General features: G+C 33.6%; 1 protein-coding gene across 3 annotated transcripts; it reads right to left on the bottom strand.

Annotated features, from left to right (window-relative positions):
* Positions 1-1,496: 1,496 nt before the first annotated feature.
* LOC134269488 (WD repeat-containing protein 64-like) lies at positions 1,497-22,954 on the bottom strand. 3 transcript variants are annotated; one of them, XM_062751688.1, is made up of 30 exons: positions 22,509-22,952; positions 20,543-20,673; positions 18,553-18,661; positions 18,210-18,316; positions 17,980-18,009; positions 17,689-17,799; positions 17,246-17,475; positions 16,903-17,043; positions 16,624-16,757; positions 16,305-16,432; positions 15,164-15,248; positions 14,919-15,067; positions 14,568-14,691; positions 13,715-13,878; positions 13,276-13,467; positions 12,958-13,082; positions 12,393-12,530; positions 11,976-12,108; positions 11,543-11,645; positions 11,073-11,257; positions 10,289-10,394; positions 9,667-9,728; positions 9,303-9,415; positions 8,990-9,107; positions 8,800-8,891; positions 8,572-8,692; positions 7,101-7,181; positions 6,883-6,978; positions 6,186-6,209; positions 1,725-1,858 (listed from the first exon to the last, which is right to left on the bottom strand). In XM_062751688.1, the coding sequence occupies exons 1-29, from the start codon at positions 22,663-22,665 to the stop codon at positions 6,195-6,197; spliced, it is 3,480 nt and encodes a 1,159-aa protein (XP_062607672.1). In that variant the 5' UTR covers positions 22,666-22,952; the 3' UTR covers positions 1,725-1,858; positions 6,186-6,194. The 3 variants fall into 3 exon arrangements, with proteins under 3 accessions (XP_062607671.1, XP_062607672.1, XP_062607673.1); XM_062751687.1 differs by lacking the exon at positions 6,186-6,209 and having other exon boundaries at positions 1,497-1,858; positions 22,509-22,951; XM_062751689.1 differs by lacking the exons at positions 1,725-1,858; positions 6,186-6,209; positions 6,883-6,978; positions 7,101-7,181 and adding an exon at positions 7,813-8,030 and having other exon boundaries at positions 22,509-22,954.
* Positions 22,955-23,054: the final 100 nt, after the last annotated feature.

The raw sequence follows: 23,054 nt of genomic DNA, 5'->3' as shown, positions 1-23,054 counted from the left end.
GATTCAAGTTTCTTCAAATCATGACCCCCGGGGTAGGGTCGGGCCACAATGGCCGATCAAAGTTTTACATAGGAGTATATAGGAAAAAATCTTCAAAAATCTTCTTCTCAAGAACTACTGGGCCAGGAAAGATGAAACTCTTGTGTAATCAGCTTCAGGTAGTGTAGATTCAAGTTTGTTCAAATCATGACCCCCAGGGGTAGGGTGGGGCCACAATTGCCGATCAAAGTTTTACATAGGAGTATATAGGAAAAAATCTTTAAAAATCTTCTTCTCAAGAACCACTGGGCCAGGAAAGATAATACTCATGTGGAATCATCCTCAGGTAGTGTAGATTCAAGTTTCAGACCTGTTTACCCATATCATTGTTTCTCAGTATTTTTGATTTGATTTGTCCGTGAGATTTGGCATTTGCCAGTAAGATTTCACTTTCCATCAATTTTACGGATATTAATAGTGAACAACTGCTTTTCTGATTACAAAAAACATGGTTTAACGTCATGGTCTTTGTCAATTTAGAATACCACAGCGTTTTGGCAACCTGGCATCGCTTATGAGTTTGAAATCGCTTTCTTTTTTAGCAATAAAAGGCGTGAAACTAAGACAGATCATAACAAAAGCTATAAATTCCAAACTAACGTATTTTCGATTTCCGTATTTTCACAATGGCAAAACGTGAGACGTATTTTAGACTAAAAATCCGTACAAAATACGGCGAAATCGTAAGAGTAAACAGGTCTGAAGTTTGTTCAAATCATGACCGCCGGGGGTAGGGCGGGGCCACAATGGCCGATCAAAATTTTACATAGAAATATATAATTATGGAAATCTTTTTAAATCTTCTTCTCAAGTACTCCAAAGCCATGATTAGTGATATTTATATGGAATCAACCTCTTTAGTGTAGATTTTAGTTTGTTCAAATCATAACCCCCAGGGACAGGGCAGGGCCACAAAGATCGATCAAAGTTTTACATAGAAAAATAATGGAAAATAAAATAATGGAAAAATCCGAAGAACAGAAAAGCTATGTTTAGTTATATTGACATGTAAGCATGTAAGCATCCTCATGTATTAAAGATTTAAATTTGATCAAATCATAGCCTTTTGGGGTAGGGAGGGTAGGACCCGTCCCCTTCTCAGTAAACTTTTCAGTTCTGACCTGATCTGTGCTTTTTCCTAGACGATGCGCTCAGGTGAGAGATGTGGCCCCTGGGCCTCTTGTTAAAAGATATCATTAATTTTTAGCTAATTCATAATTATCTCCCCTTGGAGAAGGGTGAGGCCCTTCATTTGAACAAACCTAAATCCCCTTTTACCTAAGGATACTTTGTGGCAAGTTTTGTTGAAATTAGCACAGTGGTTCTTGAGAAGAAGATGAAAATGTGAAAAGTTTACAACAACGATGACAACAAAAATGACAGATATAAAGGGACAAATTAGGATCAGAAAAGCTCACTTACGCCTTTGGCTCAGGTGAGCTAAAAAAAGACACATCATCTTGAACAAACGTAATTTATTTTCGTGTATAAAAAAAGTTCTGAACAATAAATTAGCTTAAATATAAAGTACATAATTAAACAAAGTAAAACATTAAGTATTGTTAAAAACATAGGCACTTCAAACAGGTGATCACAGATTTGCTTGTTTTGCATTCAAATAAATAAATCCAATTTATTATAAATCGGTCCAACAATAATAGTTTTTTTCCAATATTTATGATAAGCGACTTTGTCTCCTTGGTGACGGGGTCACAAGGTTAGATGACACGACAGAACGACTAGTGGAGGATCCCAGCACACTGCCACCTGGTGGCTTGACGATAGTCGTCTGTCGTCTCTGAGTTTTGGCAGCAGGGGCCTTAAAGAAAAGGGAACCAGTTAAGCATGTATGTTAATAATAATTGATTTAAAGCATAATTATAATATATATGAAAATAAAATAGGAACAACAAATATTCACTGTTTGATAAAACCTTAATTTACTGAATTTAAGACTATTCAACAAATGCATCAAATGATTTATAGAAGTGCAATAAAATTCACAGTAATGTAAATTTTTGCAGTAATCCTAAATATAAATTAAATTTTAATCAATTTGCAAGTATGTGGACTGGATTTTAGTAATGTCCATGCATTCTTGAAACCTTTTTTAAATTTATATTACATGTAAAATAATTAAGTTAACCTCACAGTATTTCTTTTTAAATGTAACTAATTATAAATGTTATATGTGACTGAAACATGTTAAGAAGGGTGTTTATGTGCAAACAGTTACTGGTAGTAAAATTAAGGGAAATTTTATGTCGGAAGATTAAAAAAAAACTTTACAAGCATGCTTCCCATGCAGTCTTAGTAATAAAGAATATGTTTAAATTGAACATCTTTAACAAGTTTGTATTCAAAATACTTAGTAAATTATGCAGTACACGTATTATACTAGTATTCATTATAAATCTACTTTTATCAACATTTCTATACTAATTTAATTAATTTTCATAGATTTAATTTAAAACAAACAACTGTTAAGAATTGCTATTTTTATTTACCCTTCACATGAAGGAGCTGAAGGAACTGAACTGAAGCTTTAAAGAGAAAACCATCCAGTATTATAAAGGAACAATACAAATCATTCCATCTGTCTCTTTTTTCCTTTAGCTCTAGTGGTCATGATTGGAGACCAGAAGAGCTTATGTTATGCAAAAGTAAAGTGTCCGTCATCCCTGTGTAAAAAAATTTCAATACGCTTATGCTATTCCACCTACAGTTTTGGTCTGAATTCAATATAATTTGACACACAGACAGATTATACTAAGAGACATAATTCTGTTTTTTGATTTCTGTAAACGATGTTTGAATTCTTATACCTTAATACTAAATTGAATGATAATATTAGGACTTTATCACTACTACCTTCAGCTTAATCAAGATAAATAAGCTACAATTATATGCTATCCCTCCACACAAGGGAAAAGTTCCTTATGTAAGAAATCCTGGATAGTTCTTGCTGGACTATTGTGTATATTGCATTTCTTTTCTTTTTTACTCAAAGAGAGTGCTGACTTAGATCTGTCAACTGAGTTCTCCACTACCCCTCTAATTAACAAGAGATGTTTGTAAAACACTTATGCCCCCCTCCCCCCAAATTGGAATTTTTCCAAGTCCAAAAGAGCACAACTCTGTCAAAAATTGTGCGATTGTACCCAAAAGAGAACTTGACCAAGATATTTATCTTATAAATCTGTTTACCAAATTTCATCTCAGTATGTGCAACCTTTGCAAAGAAAATGAACGGAAACTGCATATAATTGGAATTTTTATAAGTCCATGGGTCATAACTCTGTGAAAAATGATGCTATTGTACCAAAACAGAACTTAGCCTAGAAATACCTCTGATAAATCTGTACGCTAAATTTCATTTCAGTATGTGCAATTGTTGCGAAGAAAATGAACGGAAACTGCAAATAATTAAAAATTTTCTAAGTCCAAGTGGCATAACTCTGTCAAAAATGGCGCGATTGTACCGAAAACAGAACTTGACCTAGATATTCATGTAATTTATCAGTATACCAAATTTCATTTCAGTATGTGCAACGGTTGCAAAGAAAACTAGTTTTGATGACAAATCAACGAAATTTTATCCCCATGAAAATTTATGCTTCTACATATACAATTTCTACCAGATCAAAACTGAATACTAGAAAACTGACCAGTCAGCAAGGGCCCCGCCATGGGGTAGAATTAAAAGGGTGCAGCTTACAGAATGATTAATAAATGTATAAAGAAAAAGCAACAGCAACTGTATTCTTAAAATTTCAAGATAATTCCTGAAAATTCAAAAACCTGAAAATAATATCCTTGTATTTACATTAGGCAGTAAAGAACAACTTAACATTGAATGTATATTTAAACAATAATGAATCTTGTGTTATATAAAATGCCAGCCTTCAATGAATGCAAATATCATGAAGGCTTGACCTTAACTTCAAACAAACAGCAGTTGCAGACAAAGGTTTTCATTAATCTTAAAGTGACAGATAAAGAAAAGCCTACTAAATTTTCTGCAGCAGGCTAGATAATTCAAGGGATTAATTGTATCTCTCTCATCATTTTCTTCTAAATTTATTTTTCAGTATCAATGATAGAATGGGGTTTTTATACAACTACATTAAAAATTAAAAAAATATTCTTGAATTTATATATTTAAAAAAAAAGTGAGAAAAGTGAGAAAAAAAAGTACCCTTGTAAATCAAAAAATCTTCTTTAATCTATTTCTTTTTTTTAGAATTCAATGAAATCATAACTATCAAACAAAAATAAATAATAAAAATTTATATTTAAATCCACATTTCAGAGTGTTCATAGCATTCCAAATTGATTTAACTTCAAAAATGAACAAACTTCATTTGCAGACAGAGGTGGTGCAATTTTCAATGTCACAGATAAAGATAATGCTCATTTTCTTCAGGGGCATAACTCTGTCAAAAATGGTGCCAATGCATTCTTATATAAAGTTATCCAAAACATAGCTTGTACCTAGATATTCATGTGATATATCTGTATACCAAATTTCATTTCAGTTGGGCATGTTATTTAAAAAAAACAGCAATGGTTGTCCTTGGAGAAAAACTGCAAATAATTGAAATTTTTCTAAGTCCAAGGGGCATAACTCTGTCAAAAATGGTGCGATTGTACCCAAAACATAACTTGACCTAGATATTCATGTGATATATCTGTATACCAAATTTCATTTCAGTATGTGCAATGATTGTGAAGAAAATGAACGGAAACCAACACCGACAGACAGCAGCAAAGCAATATGCCCTCCCTTCTTCGAATGGGGGCATAAAAATTCAAAAATTTTTCAAAAAGCAGAATTCAAGCTTAGTTTCCTCTGACCCTAAATCTACGGCAAGCTGCAATCACATGCATGTATCATTTGCAAAGACCAATAAATGCAGAACTTGGCTTTCTCAGTCTCTTTCCACCAGAAAATACATTACATGTTCTAAATGGCACATTCAAGTTTATCCAGTGCCCACTCAAAAGCCCTTTTATTTGGGGAGCAAGATAAGTGTAAGTATTTGAACAAGTGTGCTACTAGCTCATGCCCACTCTAACCAAGTCAAAAGCCAATGTGCTGGAAATGTTCATATAAACTGTGTAGCCCATGCCTTGTCAAGCCCATGCAAAAGCCCAACATACATAAATGGTTCAGTATGTTTAGCCCATGCCCAGTTTTGCCCACTAAGCCTTGTTAAGTGTCACTATAAGTGCTTGGGAGTTCTTTTACTAGTGCAGTAATCTACCTCACGTACTACCCACATCTTACCTAGTGTTTACGTTTCCTTAAACTGGGCAGTCTAAGTCCATTTGTGTACACTTTAAGCCCATGCCCACTCTGTTTTGTTAAGTTTCACTAAGTGCTTGGATGTTCTTTTACTAGTGCAGTATGTAGCCCACTACCCACATCTTACCTAGTGTTTACGCTTCCTTATACTGGGAAGTCTGAGTCGGGGGTCTGCCTTAAGGGACTGATAGACCCGTGTCATGTGGGGGACATACTGGGGCTTTCTCACCACCATCAGGGGTGGGGCAGAGATAGACACAGGCTGGGGAGACACACACAATCATTTAATATCACAGAACACTTGTAACATATTAGATCCATTATAAACCTACTTTTGACAAAGTGATTTTTAAAAAAAGTCATCATGCTCTACTCAATTCTGAAAAAAGAGTTTTTATCTTCTTTCTCTGGCACTCAATACATATTTCCTTCTGATTAAAATTGATCATAAAGCTTTTAAGAGTTGGCAGGAATTAATACATGTATGGGTACTGTAGTGCCTTTTAAAATCATATCCGATCTCATTAAGCCATAAGTAGTGGCTATTTAAAGTTTAGAGTGTATTGATTACCTTCCAACATCATCTGAAAAATGTGTGTTTTCTTGCAAGATTAATCTTAATACTGGCATTTAAAAGATCCTGTTTTAAGAACAGCTTTGAATGTACAACTCTTAAAACCATCACAGGAAAATTAACCGTGAATTCAGTGCTTTTCTTGGTTTGAAAAAAAATTGGTGATTTTTTTATGGGTAAATTTTTAATGGGATTCAAACTGACAATTAAAAGTGACAACAATAAATCTGGTGATAAAAGTTTCACATCATTTTAAATACCTACTTCTCCCATTCACTCAGCTTTCTCCTGTAAATCAGTTCAGGATCAAAATCACAATTTTTGAAAAAAAAGTTTTGTGTGCATTACACATGCCTAACTGGTAATGTTTATAAGAAGAATATGCCAAATATAATAGTCATATATATGTCACTCCCCAGTTAGATTACAAATTCAAGCTGTCATAACTCGACACTTCAATAGAAATTTACATCAGTTAATATATAATTATATATGCATAACCTGAAGCTAAGTTTTGAATTTTTTTTTGCTTAAATATTAAAGTCTATGCTTTGTAAGTGGAAAATTGAAAGACACTGACAAAATCTATATCAGATAAAATACAACCTGATTTAAAAAAAAAAAATCCCAAGATATTCCTAGACATTCAAACTCAATCACATATATCAGCATGGAATAAAAATATTCAGCTTTTGTTTTTTTTATAAGAAAAAAGTTACTTTCACTTATTTTAAGCAAGTTTAATCTTTTTTCTCAATTATTTACAAACTTCAAACTGTAAAATTTCCTGAAATATTCACCTCCTACACCCCCCTTTAAAAAAAGAATTTTTGCAATTTTACTTCATATCAAAACCACATAAACAGATACAATATACATGTATATAAATAGATAAATAACTAAGCCACCACCAGTAGTATTTATATCTATTATATTTATACTTTCATTTCTCATTTCTCACCTTGCTGGTGTTTCCAAACAGATAACTTTGGGATTCATCCTCCATGGGAATTTTATAGCTAGGTTCAGGAATGGTCACTTTCTTGGGAGTTTTTATCTGTAAATAAACATGTTCAGATCTCTCTTGGTTATTAAAAATCCTGGATCTTCCATCACATTCACAGTGAAATATCCATAGTATTAGGAACATCAAATTATGAGATACTACTAAAGTCTTACCCGGTATACTGGTAAAGCTCGGAACACAGCGCCTTGATTTTTGTCCGCTGTGTTAAAACTCTCCAGATGGTGGTTGTAGGCCTAAAATTCAGAAAAATACATACACATATCTGTATTAAAGTCTTTAATCATCATTTTTGTCTTATTCACGACAATTTTGCTAAAATCTGTTTTATTTTTACATTACTTTTTCAGTATTTATGATGCTGGCAATTACTTTGTTACCCAACGTTAACATCATACTAAAATATTAAAATATACTCAGAATAAATTATATGGTGTACAACACTCAACTGAAATTATATACATATTTTGTGCTTGCTATTCTAAACTCAGAAAGACAATTTTTCATCAACCAACATGCAAATGACTATGTGCACACCAAAAATATAGATATTTCATTCAATCACATTATACATAAAGAAAATAATATTACGCACTAAGAAAATAAAATGAACAAAATTAAATTTCTTCTGAAGAAAATGAAATGATATTCAAAAACATCCCTAATACACATTACCTATTAAAAATAATCATTTCTTTATATGTAACAAAACGGACATTTCAACATTTTGTCAAAATCTATATATGTGCATGTATATAGAAAGGCTGTTCAGCATCATAAAACAAGAGGCCCAAAACTATAACTTTAATGGTCACCAAAGTATAGTGACGTATCTACTTCATATTATGCTGCTATATATAGCAAAAAAAAAAACATCTTCTATTTCTGTTTTATAATGAACACTGAAATTGCAAAGTCCTTGACCTTTGACATTACCCATGATGTACTGGTGGCCTAAATGTGTTATAGTGTCTCAAAAGTGCAGCTACAAAACTTCCCAATTACCACTAGCCATTGCTTTCTACTTTTGCTTTCTAAGTATTTACCATTTTATTAGTATGGGATAAAACCTTCTTTAAATAATCCTGAAATCAAATTCTGTATGCATTAACAATTTAACAAGCAAACCAAATATTATCAGTTGGCCATCTATATTTAAGTTCATATAAAATACATTTATAGTTATTATTCTATATGAAAATAGAAATATGTATATGTATTATAACAAATCCCTTCAGATCTGAGTTTGAATGCCATCTTTGCAGTGACTTTTAGTCAGAGCAGACATTTTTTACCCGATTTCTTTTCAGGGATTGAAGTTGTCTAAACCTTCTCTGAAATATCACAGTGCTTAGAATGATTTTGTGAATTAGTGGGTGGGCTGAGGCACATAATTCTACTTCTCACATATATACAGATAGACATAAAACAGCTTGAATATAGAACAATTCTGTGAAATAGTGGATGGTAGGTCCTTTGAAAGCAATAATTTGTTTTACTTATCACATATATACAGGTAAACAAATGCATATGTGTATGCAATATACATGTACCTATACTACCATTTATACAATTTATTTAAGTTGGTCTCACAATAATTTCTGCTGAAAGAAGTAATAAACCCACCTTAGGCTTGATCAGAGCTCCAAAGAATTTCCTGTCCTCAGGCTGTGGAATGCGTTTAAAATTCTTCCGAGTTGTGGTCTGTTTTTCACGATTGTATGCTGAACGCCTAAAAGGCTGCCACCTGCATTTATTTTTAAAATCATTAAGAAAGTCATCATACAAACAGCTTCCTTGGAGTCAGTTATTTTTGCAAGTATTTACATATTTAATTTTTTTTCAGAAAAGTACCTTTCATAGTCAACCACAAGTGGAAACTTAATATTGTCCTTGGTTCTTATTTTTTGTTTGGCACTTTTTACTTTGACTGGGGCAAGAGGAGCCTGGAAGAAAAAAAGTAACATTGAAATTCGATTTCATTTTTTTGTATCTGCATGGTGGTAAATACTGTATATCACCAGTACTTGAAAGATATGCTTACCTCTGTAATATCATACGGAAGAGTTGCAGGCCCTGCTGACTCTTCATTCCGTGGAAATACAAAAGGTCTATGCTGACTGAAAAAGCCTATAAAACGACCTTTGTGACCCCACCAAACCCTGAAAATAATAAGATGAACTTAAATTTACACAACTAAAAATTCAAAACCATCATACCTACAGAACTCTTGCCACTTACAAAAACAATGTAGAAATATGGAATATGATTGTTACAAAAAAGTGAACAGTAAGAGATCCTGGAAATTAAGATTAAAAATGAAAAATTAGTAAAAGATACAGCTCCTGTGTACTTACCTTACTGATCCATCTGTGGAGCCAGAAAATATTGCCTTGAGTTTGTCTATAAACATGAGGGACACAATCTTGACCAGGTGAGCCCGCCAACAAATCAGCTGTTTTACTGCATTCTGAAGAAAGCAAGTTTATAAGGCTTAAGTACCAGAAAAAAAAAATAATCACATAGGTTTTAATTAAGTTTTTAACAATTGAATTAACATATATGTATATGGAATTTCAACTTAAACATTTTCTTGATTTCATTTTCTTGCCATCAATGAGATTGATCAACCTGATATATTTTTGTAGACAGTCAATAACAAACTTATTAAGTTTCCAATAATGTAAAATGAGTTTTTGATATCTTTGTAAATTTACACACCTGCTCAGCAGACTCAGGGTTCTTAAGCAGTTTGCTAATGCTCCATAAAGTAAGATATCCCTCTAGTGTAGGGAAAAAAAAGATAAAAAAGAATTATAATCTTTTATATACATGTATTACATTAGTCACTAAATCATATTTGAAGACTATAATAAATTATGCTGCCACATTATCAGTAATGCAAGTAAGTCATCTGATAGTATTAATTTTCAATAATTGTTTTAAAAATGTCCTCTTACCATACATATTATGTTTTACATCACATGTTTACACATGATAAGAACTGAACCAATTAAAATGTACATGTAAAATACTTGTAATAAGACTTTAATGTAATACAGTGTAGACTCTTTATAATGATGGTAATTCAGTGCTGACTCTTTATTACAATGCTCATTTTGTCACGGTAAAACATCCTAATACTTAGGGCAACATAATAAACGTTCCCAATAAATTTTCTAAAATAATCACTCTGAAAGCTTATGTTATCTGTTTATGGAGGTGTATTTTTTGTTTTGTTTTCATCTTCTGTTCTACCTTAAATATCTTAGTTCAAACACTTTGACACTTGTATTTATTCTCGACTTATCTTGATTTCTTCATGCTGTTGAACTGTACTTACTGATATCTCCTGTTATCATACAGTTACAGTTCTCATCGTGTGCAATACTGGTGACTGGAGTTCCTGTTCTACGAGTAACTGCTGATACTTCTCTCACTAACTGTCCCTGAAAAACACAAAATACATGTCTGTATATCAAATTCCACTACAATCTTAACATTTGTTATCTCATAATTGGCCCAATATTTCTTACAAAAGCTGAGTTTTAAGTTAGGGGTCTGGATCAATTCTCAGACATCTCGGTACATATTTCCTACTGTAAATCCATTCCAGTTAAATGTGGATAAAGATGATCATTAGCTGAATTGACATAAGGACCGGGGCGTTGACCTCTTTTATGATAATCTTCCTCCATAGTCCAGAATTGGATTTTAGAATCTGATAAAATGACAATATAACCTACCTCCTCAGTCCAGAATCGGATGTAAGAGTCCTGACAATATAACCTACCTCCTCAGTCCAGAATCGGATATAAGAGTCCTGATAAACTGATGATAAACTACTTCCATTGTCCAGAATCAGATGTAAGAGTCCTGATGTACTGACAATATAATGTACATCCATAGTCCAGCATCAAATGTAAGAGTCTTGATAATATAACATACCTCCATAGTCCAGAATCGGATGTCCTGATAAACTGATAATAACCTACCTCCATAGTCCAGAATCAGATGTAAGAGTCCTAATAAACTAACATAACCTATCTCCATAGTCCAAAATCGGATGTAAGAACATACCTCCATAGTCCAGAATCAGATGTAAGAGTCCTGATAATATAACCTACCTCCATAGTCCAGAATCGGATGTAGGAGTCCTGATGTACTGACACTAGGACCGGGGTGTACACCTCTGTTATGTATTTATTTTCCTCATCCTCCGTCTCCTCATCATCAGATTCGCCTTTGGTCAGTCCATCCTCAGATTTGTCCTCATCTTTCTTCTCCTCGCCATCATCATTCTTTATTTCTTCTGCAAATGAAACAATGAATTTTGTAAAATGAATTGTTTTATGATCTCCTAACTGTAAACATGCATGTACTTCAAGTTTTTGTGGTATAAAGAGACCTCTAAATTTATATCCCCATGAAATATCTAAATTCGCTATTACAGTTCGATGAATTCCTTTAACCATGGAATTAAATTTTTATGCACCAACATTTTTTTCCTCAAACCAGAAAAATAAGACCCAGTGATATTTAGGCTCTTAACTGAAAATTGTATTTAATTTCCATTGCATTTTATTCCTTCAGCTACCTTCTAGTTTTTCACTTGTTAAATCCTCTGTTTTCTCTAGTTCTACCCCCTCCACTTTGGCTGTGATTTCATCCAACAGAGCCTTCTGTTTCTGAGTGTCAACCTTAAAGAAAATCCAGAAAATATTTAGCATACCATACATGTATGTAGCAAACTTTGAGACAAAAAATTAGTAAAGATAAAAAAACTTACCCACCCCCGACCTTTAAAAAAAATCATCAGATTTTTATCCCAAACAAAACTAGATTTATCTTTCTTGAAGAGAGAGAAGAGAGAGAGAGAGAGAGAGCTCTACTTTAAAACCATACCTCTTTCAACATGCAATGTACATGTACCTTGATTGCAAGCATTCCACACTACAACACTTTTCACTTTTTCACAACTGTTTTTACAAAATTTTACTTCTGTATAACAGTACATGTAAATGAGATACCTGTACAGGAGCTGGTGCTGTGGACAGCCTGGAGGCTCGGCTATTGGCTCGAGATACTCGACGACTCGTTTTCTGAGATAACGCTACTTGCTCCTCTTCTATCTCCTTTTCCTTCTCTTCCTCCTCCTTCTTCCTGTAATTTATATAATTATCTCCCCTTAATAAACAATCATTTTAATGAGAAGATGATGCCTGTAATTTTAATAAATTATCTCCCTTTCCTTACGAATCAATATAATGAGCAGAAAATGCAATTCTGAACTTGATCTTCAAATCTACATCTATTACTGATAGCTCATGCTCTTAAACAAAAAATATAAATAAAAATTATGAAAAATATTTGATTTCTTTTTCTGTATTAATTCAAACAAGTTTTAATCATATCAGTTTCCTTAAGTTTGATATAAAGAAGCTCACTTGACATAAGCTGGGTCGAGCTTCCTCTCTCGGTGTACCATTATTTTTATCATGTTGACTTTCCGTTCGTTGCCCATCCTAGAGCGGGACTTATGGGTAGAGGATTCATCCTCCTCTTCATCTTTAGGGAAATGGAATCTGCAATTTCAAAAAGAATTTCATGACTGCATCATAAACAAATCAGCTTGTTTTATAAGCATTTGGGAATGGTACATATGGTCAGTTCCTATTAAAATTTCTAAATGGATTAAATGGGGGAGGAACATTCTGAATTGAAAAAAATAATGTTTGTTGGTGTAAATTTCTTTCATTCATCCAATGAATGCTGATGATAATAATGTTTTAACTATTTCAAGATTTTCTTTTATGCTGCATAGATTTACATGCAATTTATTCTTCTTATTGCGAAAAGAGAACTTTATTTGTACTTATACCATTTTTTTTCTAGTTGTTCTGCATGCACAAATTTACCTATTACCAGATTTACAAAATGAACAAAAGATTTATATAAAGGATGAATTTCTTAAGAAGGACATATAATATTTTTTTTATTAAGTACACTTACACTTTATCCACCTCCCCCTTCTGTACATCCCAGAACACGATGGTCCCGTCCGTACAGCCTGTGATTAGAGTGCTGTCTGTGTACATCAGGAAACAGGAGATGTCATGGGAACTCAAAATGTAGTCCTGTAAAAGACAAATTTCAATTCTAAAATATGGTATATAACAATTAATGCCTTATGGATTTTTGAGATACAAATACAGAAGACAAGAGTATATGTCATATAATGTCCCTTTTATAACTGGAGCACAGGTACATGTTACATGTACATGTAAATGGCTATTAGAAAATAAAGATTTTATATCCCAAGTAAATTACCTTCTTAAACATAGAACCAACATGTGAGGACTTCCGTGACCCTAGTGAGTCCTGTGTGGTTTGACCTATATCAGGTAGAGGGTCAGTGGGAGGGAATGGATCGTCCCTGGGAGTGATGCCAGACTCCGCCGTGTAGTAATACACGTCCAGAAACTCCCTGACCACTGGCAGGTCATAATTCTCATTTGTATCCTGTGGAAAGGAAATATATTTACAGAACATGCACATGTAATTAAATGAAAATCATGAGGAAATAATGTTTCAATAATTAAAAGTGATATTACACAGCAAATTTGAAAGAGATACAAAATATACATGTGAAAGATGCAAATTTTGATTTTTTGTCTATAAAGATCATGTACTGTCTATGACTATACACAATAAGGTGCTTTTGAAATTAATCTACAAATCAAGCTGATAAGGTTCACATGTTAATTACCAGAAGCATCCTGATTTTATTGTTCCACCCCACGGCCAGTAGAACCCGGTCCCCCTGGAAGTACGTATAGGCCATTCCCACAATACTCAGGTCCTCATCAGAATGTCGACCCGATTTCTTCTTAATCACCTGACCCGACCCAAAATCCCACACCTTGATAGATCCTGGAAGCCAGCAAATGCACATAATATGTATACATGTATTCAGAAGACATTCATCTTATACATGTATAAAGTATAGTAAGCTTTTCATTAAATATCAAGTACATGTATGTCTGTTTAATCATATACAACAAATATTTACAATGTACATGCAAATTTTATGATTTATATATTACAGTAATTTCATGCATGTGCTGTTAGGCCATTATAAAAATATTCCTAGATTCTCATCCCCGCCCGCCCCGATTTTATACCCCCGCCTCGATTTTTTTAATTTCTGTTTTCTTTGTCTTAATACTGATCGGGATCGGTATTCATCTCCCATTCTACTTTCGTTTTAAATCCCGTGAAAGTCGACATGATTTGACAGCTGAAAAGATGGTAATTGCTGTAATACATGCATATATATTTTAAACAAGGGTCATTGGTTGAAAAAGATTGGTGATGATGTGAAGTAAGAGATAATTGAACCTTTACTATGACTTTTATTCGGGTATTGTAGATAAAATTACACCGATTGACCAGGTCAATAATAAATCTGCAAAACTGAAAAAATTAAAAATATAAAATTCGATTTTTAAAAAAATTCGGATGAGAATCTAGCAATTTATTTATTATGGCCTTAGATCATCTAATTATCTTTCAAAATGACCCATTATTTTCACCAGATTATCACCCATACAATATCTCACCATCAAACCCGCCGGTGGCCATCCTGTACCCTGACTTGTCCAGACAGATGGCCGTCACCTCCACATTGTCGTCATGGGCATTGTTGATAGTGCCTACTCTTTTTCCTGTCTCTAGCTCCCAGATCTAAAGACAAAATTATACACATGAATATTTAAACAAATTCCAAAACAAAAAATTAAATCATTTTATTATTTAAATGATGACAACGACCATGCCCAACTTCCAATTTGTTTTTTCTGAACTGCTAGCACATCTGACTTTTCTTATACATAACAGTATCTTACATTTATATTGGAAATTGCCTCTTCAACATTGTTAACCATGAATCAATGTGTTCTCTTAAATCTTACCTTGATATGAGACTCTGTACACATTGTGATGACCTGGTTGAGTTCTTTATTTAGTATGACCTGACTTATGGGGCGGTCATGTGTGTGGGGGACCTGCATTGTGTCTTGGACAGCTCGAGTCAAAGGCCATGAGTCTATCACACTTGATCCTAAAATATAGAAGAAACATTATACAACCTTTATCTATTTTCTACTTGACAATTGGTTATTTTAGATAATGGGTATAAAAGTAGAATGAGTTTAACCTGTTAAGAGTCTGTCATGTTTTGTATCAAATATCATGGAATAGATTCTCTTTTCTCCAGGTCTCTCTTCGTTGTCTGTGAAAACCTGTAAATAAGTCTCTCTCTCTGTTGTCTGTGAAAACCTGTAAAATAATTTAAAAATCATTAAAAATTCTTGGGCAAACTAATTTATCCATAGGCATTGATATATGTCAAATCTTTAAATCCAAAAGTAGTGATAAATCATGGATTTGCATTTTTTAGAAAATGATTTTTAAAGAATTCTATATATATCTTTGAAAACTTTGGTCGGCCATTTTGGCCCCGCCTTACCCCCGGCCACACTACCTCATGCTTCCATATAAATATGATGAATTATGGCTTTGTCATGAGAAGAAGATTTTTAAAGAATTTTCCTATATATTTCAACTTTTCTTTAAAATAATTTAAAAATCATTAAAAATTCTTGTGCAAGCTACTGTATAAATATGATGAATTATGGCTTTGTCATTCTTGATAAGAAGATTTTTAAAGAATTTTCCAAATATATTTATCTGTAAAACTTTGGTCGGCCATTTTGGCCCTGTCCTACCCCCGGGGGTCATGATTTGAACAAATTTAAAACTACATTACCTGAGCATGCTTCCATATAAATATGATGAATTATGGCTTTGTCATTCGTGAGAAGAAGATTTTTAAAGAATTTTCCTATATATTTCTATGTAAAACTTTGGTCGGCCATTTTGGCCCCATCCTACACCCTGGGGTCATGATTTGAACAAAATTGAATCTACACTACCTGAGCATGCTTCCACATAAATATGATGCTTTGAATTTAAAAAAATTTTCGGGGCGAATTCAAATTATACAGCATAATTTCTTTAACAGAACTTTGGCAGGGCGAATTTAAAACGGGGCAAAAGTGTTTGCAAGTGCAAAAGGGTGAAAATAACACGGGGCGAAAATATCCCTGTATACAGTATGTATATACACCTTTTCTTAATCAAAAAGGTGATATACATGGACAGGACTATAAATTCTATGAAGAGTGATTTCTTTTCAGCAACCATGCAAATGGTTCACATACTTACAAAGTAATTATTTTTTTATTTACCTGTAAGCAGGTCAAGGTATGGATGTCCCACACTCTGATTTAATTTACCTGTAAGCAGGTCAAGGTATGGATGTCCCATACTCTGAACACACGGGCTGTTGACAAACTGATCAGGTGCTGGTCTTTCTCGTTACAACAAATGTCAACAATTGTAAATAAGTGGCCCATTAGTTTTCCTGCATGCAAAAAATATGATTTTAAAAAATTTGATTTTGAACCGAAATAGCTAAAAATATATAATATGACTTCTTGGAAAATTATCATAAATTTTGATGATGTTTACATATTTGAAGATGTGTCTTGCAGTGTACATTATGGGTATACAAGAAACCAAAACATCACATTCTGATGCTATTATTGCCTTTACCTGTGGGCCGAGAAAAGATGTGAGGGTGCCACACCCGGATGACCTTGTCCACACCCCCAGTGGCAATTATGTTGGCTTTGGCACAGTAATCAAAACAATTCACTCCTTTGTATATGGACACACCTCGTACCTCTCTGTAATGAAGAGAAATTATTTTTCAAATTCACCTTTGTGTACTGTAATGAAAAAAAAGAAACAAAAAATTGAAAAAAAAAAGAGAAAACATTAACGTTTAACTTCCAAATGTAAACTGCAGAGCTTATCGAGTTTAATTCATACCCATCGTCATATAGGCGATCTATTTCCTCAAGCACAAAGGACTGCTTGCTGTGAGGTGAACAGGAGGCAAAACACCGAAGTTCTGGAAAATACTTCACCTTTAGCACCCAATCATGGTGGATTTTCCTCTTCTCTATTTTACTGAAAGATAATCAAGTTCTTTTTTTTTATTTTCATAATTAAAATTAAAATATATATTATCATTATCATAAGTATTCTTGCACGTACATCTTTGTCGAAAGGGCGACACACCCTTTCTCATTTTACATGCTAAGGGTACATGTATATTCTAGCCATTTCTTAATGCCTTACAACTAGAAAATTTCATAACAATCCCACTTACTATGACAATTTATCAAGTTCAATTGGGTAGTTAGGAATTGGTTGAGTATTCTGAATTTTCTCTGCATCTTTTGAGTTCTTTGTTGTCAAGTCTTTGCTAAGAATTCGAAGAACATTGATATAACCCTGATCATCTCCAAACAGTACCATATCCTCATGGAGATGGGAGGAAGTGGGGACCTGACAGATACACTGAGGGGAGTTCTCAAAAGGCTTGATTGAAAACACATGCTGCAAGGTTAAATTAAATGCCCTCAGAAAAGTCTTAAAGACAAAGTACACATAAAATGAAATCACATGAAAGAATACTGCTCAATTTCTTATTCATTTAGGCTATGGTACAGTGACTGCACAATATTTTTTTTTTACAAGAGACTGTTTCATGAAATTACAGCATTTGCCATGAAAGCCTATAACTGACTTGTATACATAGTGGAACTTTACTTGATTTTTGCCCTTGGCTCTGTGATCCCAGACGACTATACTTCTCTCTGTACAACACACAGCTCTGCGTATATTTGGAAGATAATCACATCCAGTCACCCAGGCTGCCTCCTGTTAAATTAAACAATGAATTCATCGATAACTAAATATTGCATTTCGTAAGATTAAATATTTTCCATAGAAATTGGTTATGTATTTTTTTTCCAACAATATTTCCCCAAAATAAAAGCTCTGTCTATCAAATATTGCTTTAAGTTTATCTCCAAAATACATAGCTTTTTCTGTACTCACGTTGATATCGATGCATGCCTGCATTCGTAACTGTAATGCAAAATATGAAAATATAACATATTGTCTTGATTAAAGAAAATTATCGTCGGTTGAAAAATAAACGAGTTAACTTCTGCAAGCTAATTCAAGTAGGAAATGCCGAGTGGTGACTAATAAAAGAACCGTTTCCTAAATTTCCGGCTATCGCATAAAAGCCCGGTAAGTTGCGGTTGAATTTCCGGATTACTCACAGAACTATTCCATATGACGATGGCGCCTTTTTGTGATGCTGAAACGTATCCGTCCAATGAAGGAACATAGCGCAAACATTGCACGGTGTCACGGCGAGTTTTATCACCTGTAAAAGGTAAACAAATTACAGAAATTTATGCAATAGCCCCTAAAAAAGAATCACAAGCAAAGTACATCTAAATATTAAATTTTCATTTTTTTATTGCTTCCAAAAGTTTAATCCTATTACAGATTTAAAAAAAAAATGAAGCATTTAAAGTTGCATTTAAATATATTTATAATGTTATCATAATTAATATGAATGGGGCAGGGGATGGGGTTTAATTTGGGGGATTCACGCACCTGCCGCCTCTCCCACACGCCGTCGTTTAGAGACGGTGAAGATGCTGACCTCCTCCCCCACAGCTACCTCCTCATGTTCTTCTGTAGCTGACTGGAAATATCCAAATAACTGAAATAGAAAAATAAAATACCTTACTAGCCAAATTATACAATATCCTAGCTGCAGAACTGTAGCTCTCCGAAAATCCAAACTACCAAATTAGAAAATATCCAAGAAGTTTAAATTAGAAAATATTACACATTAGTAAATATCCAAAACTACTAAATAAGAAAATATTATTCAAAACGACTAAAGTAAAAAAAAAAAAAATAGCCAACACCACTAAATTAGAAAATAGCCAACACGACTAAATTAGAAAATATCCAAAACGACTAAAGTGAAGAAATATCCAAAACGACTAAAGTAGAAAATATCCAAAACGACTAAAGTAGTAAATATCCAAAACGACTGAAGTAAAAAATATCCAAAACGACTGAAGTAAAAAATATCCAAAACGACTAAAGTAGAAAATATCCAAAACGACTAAAGTAAAAAATATCCAAAACGACTAAAGTAGTAAATATCCAAAACGACTAAAGTAGTAAATATCCAAAATGACTAAAGTAAAAAATATCCAAAACGACTAAAGTAAAAAATATCCAAAACGACTAAAGTAGAAAATATCCAAAACGACGGACTTAAGTAGGAAATATATATGCCAGAACCAGAATAGAAATATCCATGATACAGCTAGAGAAACTGAAATAAAATAACCCACAAACTAATTATTTACCAACCGAACGAATAAAGTTTTTTAAAAAATACTCATTTGTAAAGTAAAAATCTTATTCGTACAACTAAACTTGAAAATATCCAAACAACCAACTGGAAAAATTAACAAACATTTGAAAAGTTGAAAATTGAAATATCGAAAATTTCTATCAAATAATAAAGAAAATATCCTTTATAGACTATACATAGATGTGGTACAATTCTCAGTTATCCTTGGATTATCAGTAAAGCGTGGCATTCTCGACGTTACATAATTAGCTTCTTTTAACACAGTCTTTCATTCAATGTGGAAATATGCATGGGATAGAAATTCGGGCGAATGTCAAGGAGTGTAGCAGGAATCCAATCACAACGTTTCGTACAGCAAGGAGGTGGGGCTTAAGTCATCTCATCGTTGTCAACAACAATTCAAAGTTGCCCATGTTACTACTTTATTAACCAATGAGAATTTTAGCTGCAGAACTGTAGCATTATGGTTTTATATATTAGTCTTTGACCATAACTAATAATATTACAATATGTGAAACCATAACAGGCACGTAGCATCGATTTTGAAAGTGGGGGGGGCCAGCACAGAAATTTTTTTTTACTAAAAAAGTACAATTGCCCATGTAAAACCTTTTCCATTTTCTTTCAATATCCAATTTCTAAGCTACAGTTCAAATTACTTTACTCTAGTATAAAGTGGGGGGGGGGGGGTCAACCACCTTTTCAATGAGCATTTTCAATAGTAAAAGTATTGTTGGCAAAAAAAGTGGGGGGGGGGGGGGCAGGCCCCCCCCCCCCCTGTGGCTACGTCCCTGATCATAACGCTACAGTTCTGCAGCTTTGAAGATTAGAGAGACGCTAATGACGTAGCTTCGAGAATGCCACGCTTCAAGAATAAAAGTTCAAGGATGACGGAAAATTGTTCTATTGTGACCTCGTATATGAAAATTATGTCTATAAAATTTTTATCTCTTAAGAAGAAGAAATGGCATTTTGAAAAGGTTATGCTGACGAAGACAGACAACGGACAAATATCGATCCGAAAAGCTCATTTGAACCTTTGGCTCAGGTGAGCTAAAATATATACACAACTGGTAAATAAAGAAAAAAAATTCACATAAAATTCAAAGGAAATGAATTTTTGGTGAACTTGGGATGTGACATCACGGAGATTCTGTCAAAACTCAAAACGTTTAGGAGAAAAATTTACACACATTCACACGTACTTACTTCGCTCCAGTCCACTTTTGCATCCGGGTTAGTGGATATTTTTCTGTATATTGCTTTTAAATCTGCATTCTTAATGTCTGATCCAAAAAGATTCCTTATGGAATCACAAAATTGGTCAAACCGTAAACTTTCTGAAAAGAAAAATCAAAGAGGAGCAATAACACATGCGGATCTTAGTATTAAGGATAGATTATTTCAATTTTAGATATACGTGTATATGCATGGGTGTATGCATACTTCAGTTGCATGATCCAAACGAGTGCAGGAGTACCCGACCTTTCTCTCCTTTCAAATTATTAAGTTTCAAGGGCTGTCAGAGAGAGAGAGAGAGAGAGAGAGAGAGAGAGAGAGAGAGAGAGAGAGAGAGAGAGAGAGAATGGAATTTTAATTGAATTCTGCCCTCTCCTCATTTTTTTTTGTAAATTTTTATTACTTTTAACGGTCAACGAATTTCATGGTATACAGAATTTAGTGTTCTATATCGATAAGTATATTTTTCGTTGACAGAAATGAAGGTCAGTTGTATTATTTAAATCAATTTATACCTACACATAATATACCAGGTCATAGAACTTTGTACCTGTGAACAATTACTTTTTTACTTTTTGTTTACTTTGAAATAAAATTTTGATTCAACACCACTTAGCTCTGCTACACGGACTGAAAATTAATTCACCACACCGGGCAGTGAAAGCCAGTGTCCAACAAAAACAGTTTACAAATCCACTCCAAAATGCATTGACCTTTTGTATGAATCAAAAAAAAATTCATGGCGTTTCTCAATAATACATGTATATACACTGTAATTCAATACTTGCAGTATTTAGTTTTCTCAAGAGTTTTGTCTTTGAACTATTGTGAAAAAAGAAAAGAAAAGAAAAAAAAGAAATTAAGAAGAAGTAGCATGTGTGTATGATATCAGAGGATGGTGTTTTCTATGTGTGCATGCATAATGCTATTGGAAATCGCTTGTATTGTTAGAATGTAAATTTTTGGTTTAAATTTTATTTTTTGAGACTGTTTGAAAACGGATTAGAATTCACAAAAGAATGACAATTATGAATAAATCTGATATATTACAAAGATATGCAAAATAGTTATATGTTTCGCCAGACCACAAAACACTAGAAGTTATAAAAGACCAGTGTCGGAACCAGGATTATTGAGAAATTAAAAAGGGGGACTAGTTTGGGATCAGGTCCCACTGCCACATACAATATGTATAACTTGGACACAAAATGGGGAGGGGCGGGCTCCCTGTCCCTGTCTCTTAATCTGTCAGTGAAGATATTTCTTTATCAATTTACATTTAGAAATGGAATTCTATTCATACTTTTTTCTTAATTACATGTATATCTAATTATCCCTAGGACACTTTTAAGAATTGATTTTATTTTAGCTGAAGCAAAATTTGATATTCTATTAATCTTCATCACAAACAAGACTTCCCCACATATTTATACATGTAATTAGTCCGTTAGGACCTGGTACCTCGGCATGGTAGTTTATCTTATTAAAGTGAAGTGTTTACCCAGTACTATAGAGCCAGATTTTAGGGATTAGTCCGAATGATATAAGCAAGAATTGATCTAGCGAACAGTAATAATCGAGTACAATTATAGGACGATCAATGCTGGTGTATTTAATCAAAGTTTACTACCCTTTAAAAAAGGTGAAAAATAATTATATAATCAGAAAAATAAACGGTCTTTTCTCCGACTGCTTCATTTAATTTTGGAACCCCTCAATGACTGAAACTGGAATATTGAAACATAGTTACTTTGTGTATAGAAAGTGAATTTATGAATGGAGTCGTTATTATTTATTTTTTCCTCGTTAGTCAAACAAAATGTCATAACTTTTTACCGCAATATATTGATTTCAATATGCAACTCTAACAAAGCTCTCCCGTAATAAACGACTCTAATGAGAAGGAAAAATCAATTAACTTTCCCGGGCTCTCTACCTGTGATCCATTGCCTCCTTTCTTCTGGGGTGGCCTCCACATCTTGGTACGTAATATCCTTAATAAAACTCTCAAACTTATCTAGGCGGGTCTGAAATGTGCCCACGGTGTAGGGACGGGCTAGTCCATCCCCGGGCTGCTCCCCTATCTCAGACATAGTCAAAATAACACACCTTCTCTTCCATGTAATAAATCACTTAAACATCCTTCATGTTGATAATAAAACACGTAATTCACACACAGACACGGATTGGCAGCACTTTTCAGGTGTAGATTGGAATCTGTCATTACAATACCTTAGAAGGATTCCTCTATATCTACCATGCTGGCTGGTCAATACCCCTATCTGATGTTCAATCTCGTATTATACCTGTACGGTACTCGCCATTTAAAAGCGTCTTAGCAACGGATGTACGGAAGTCCTCGAGACCACGGGACAGGTGGATCTTATCGCAATACACCACTACCGTTAGCTTCTGATAACACACAAAAATTTTACATTGTCCCCCACAACAAAAAGGGACTCAAAAAATCGCAACAATGTGT

Source organism: Saccostrea cucullata, unplaced genomic scaffold, assembly GCF_032062105.1.
Source record: "Saccostrea cucullata isolate Sc308-1 unplaced genomic scaffold, CSIRO_AGI_Scuc_v1 ctg1329, whole genome shotgun sequence".
NCBI lineage: Eukaryota > Metazoa > Mollusca > Bivalvia > Ostreida > Ostreidae > Saccostrea > Saccostrea cuccullata.
The sequence above is the reverse complement of the archived record's forward strand: the minus strand, read 5'-3'. Positions and strand labels throughout refer to the sequence as shown.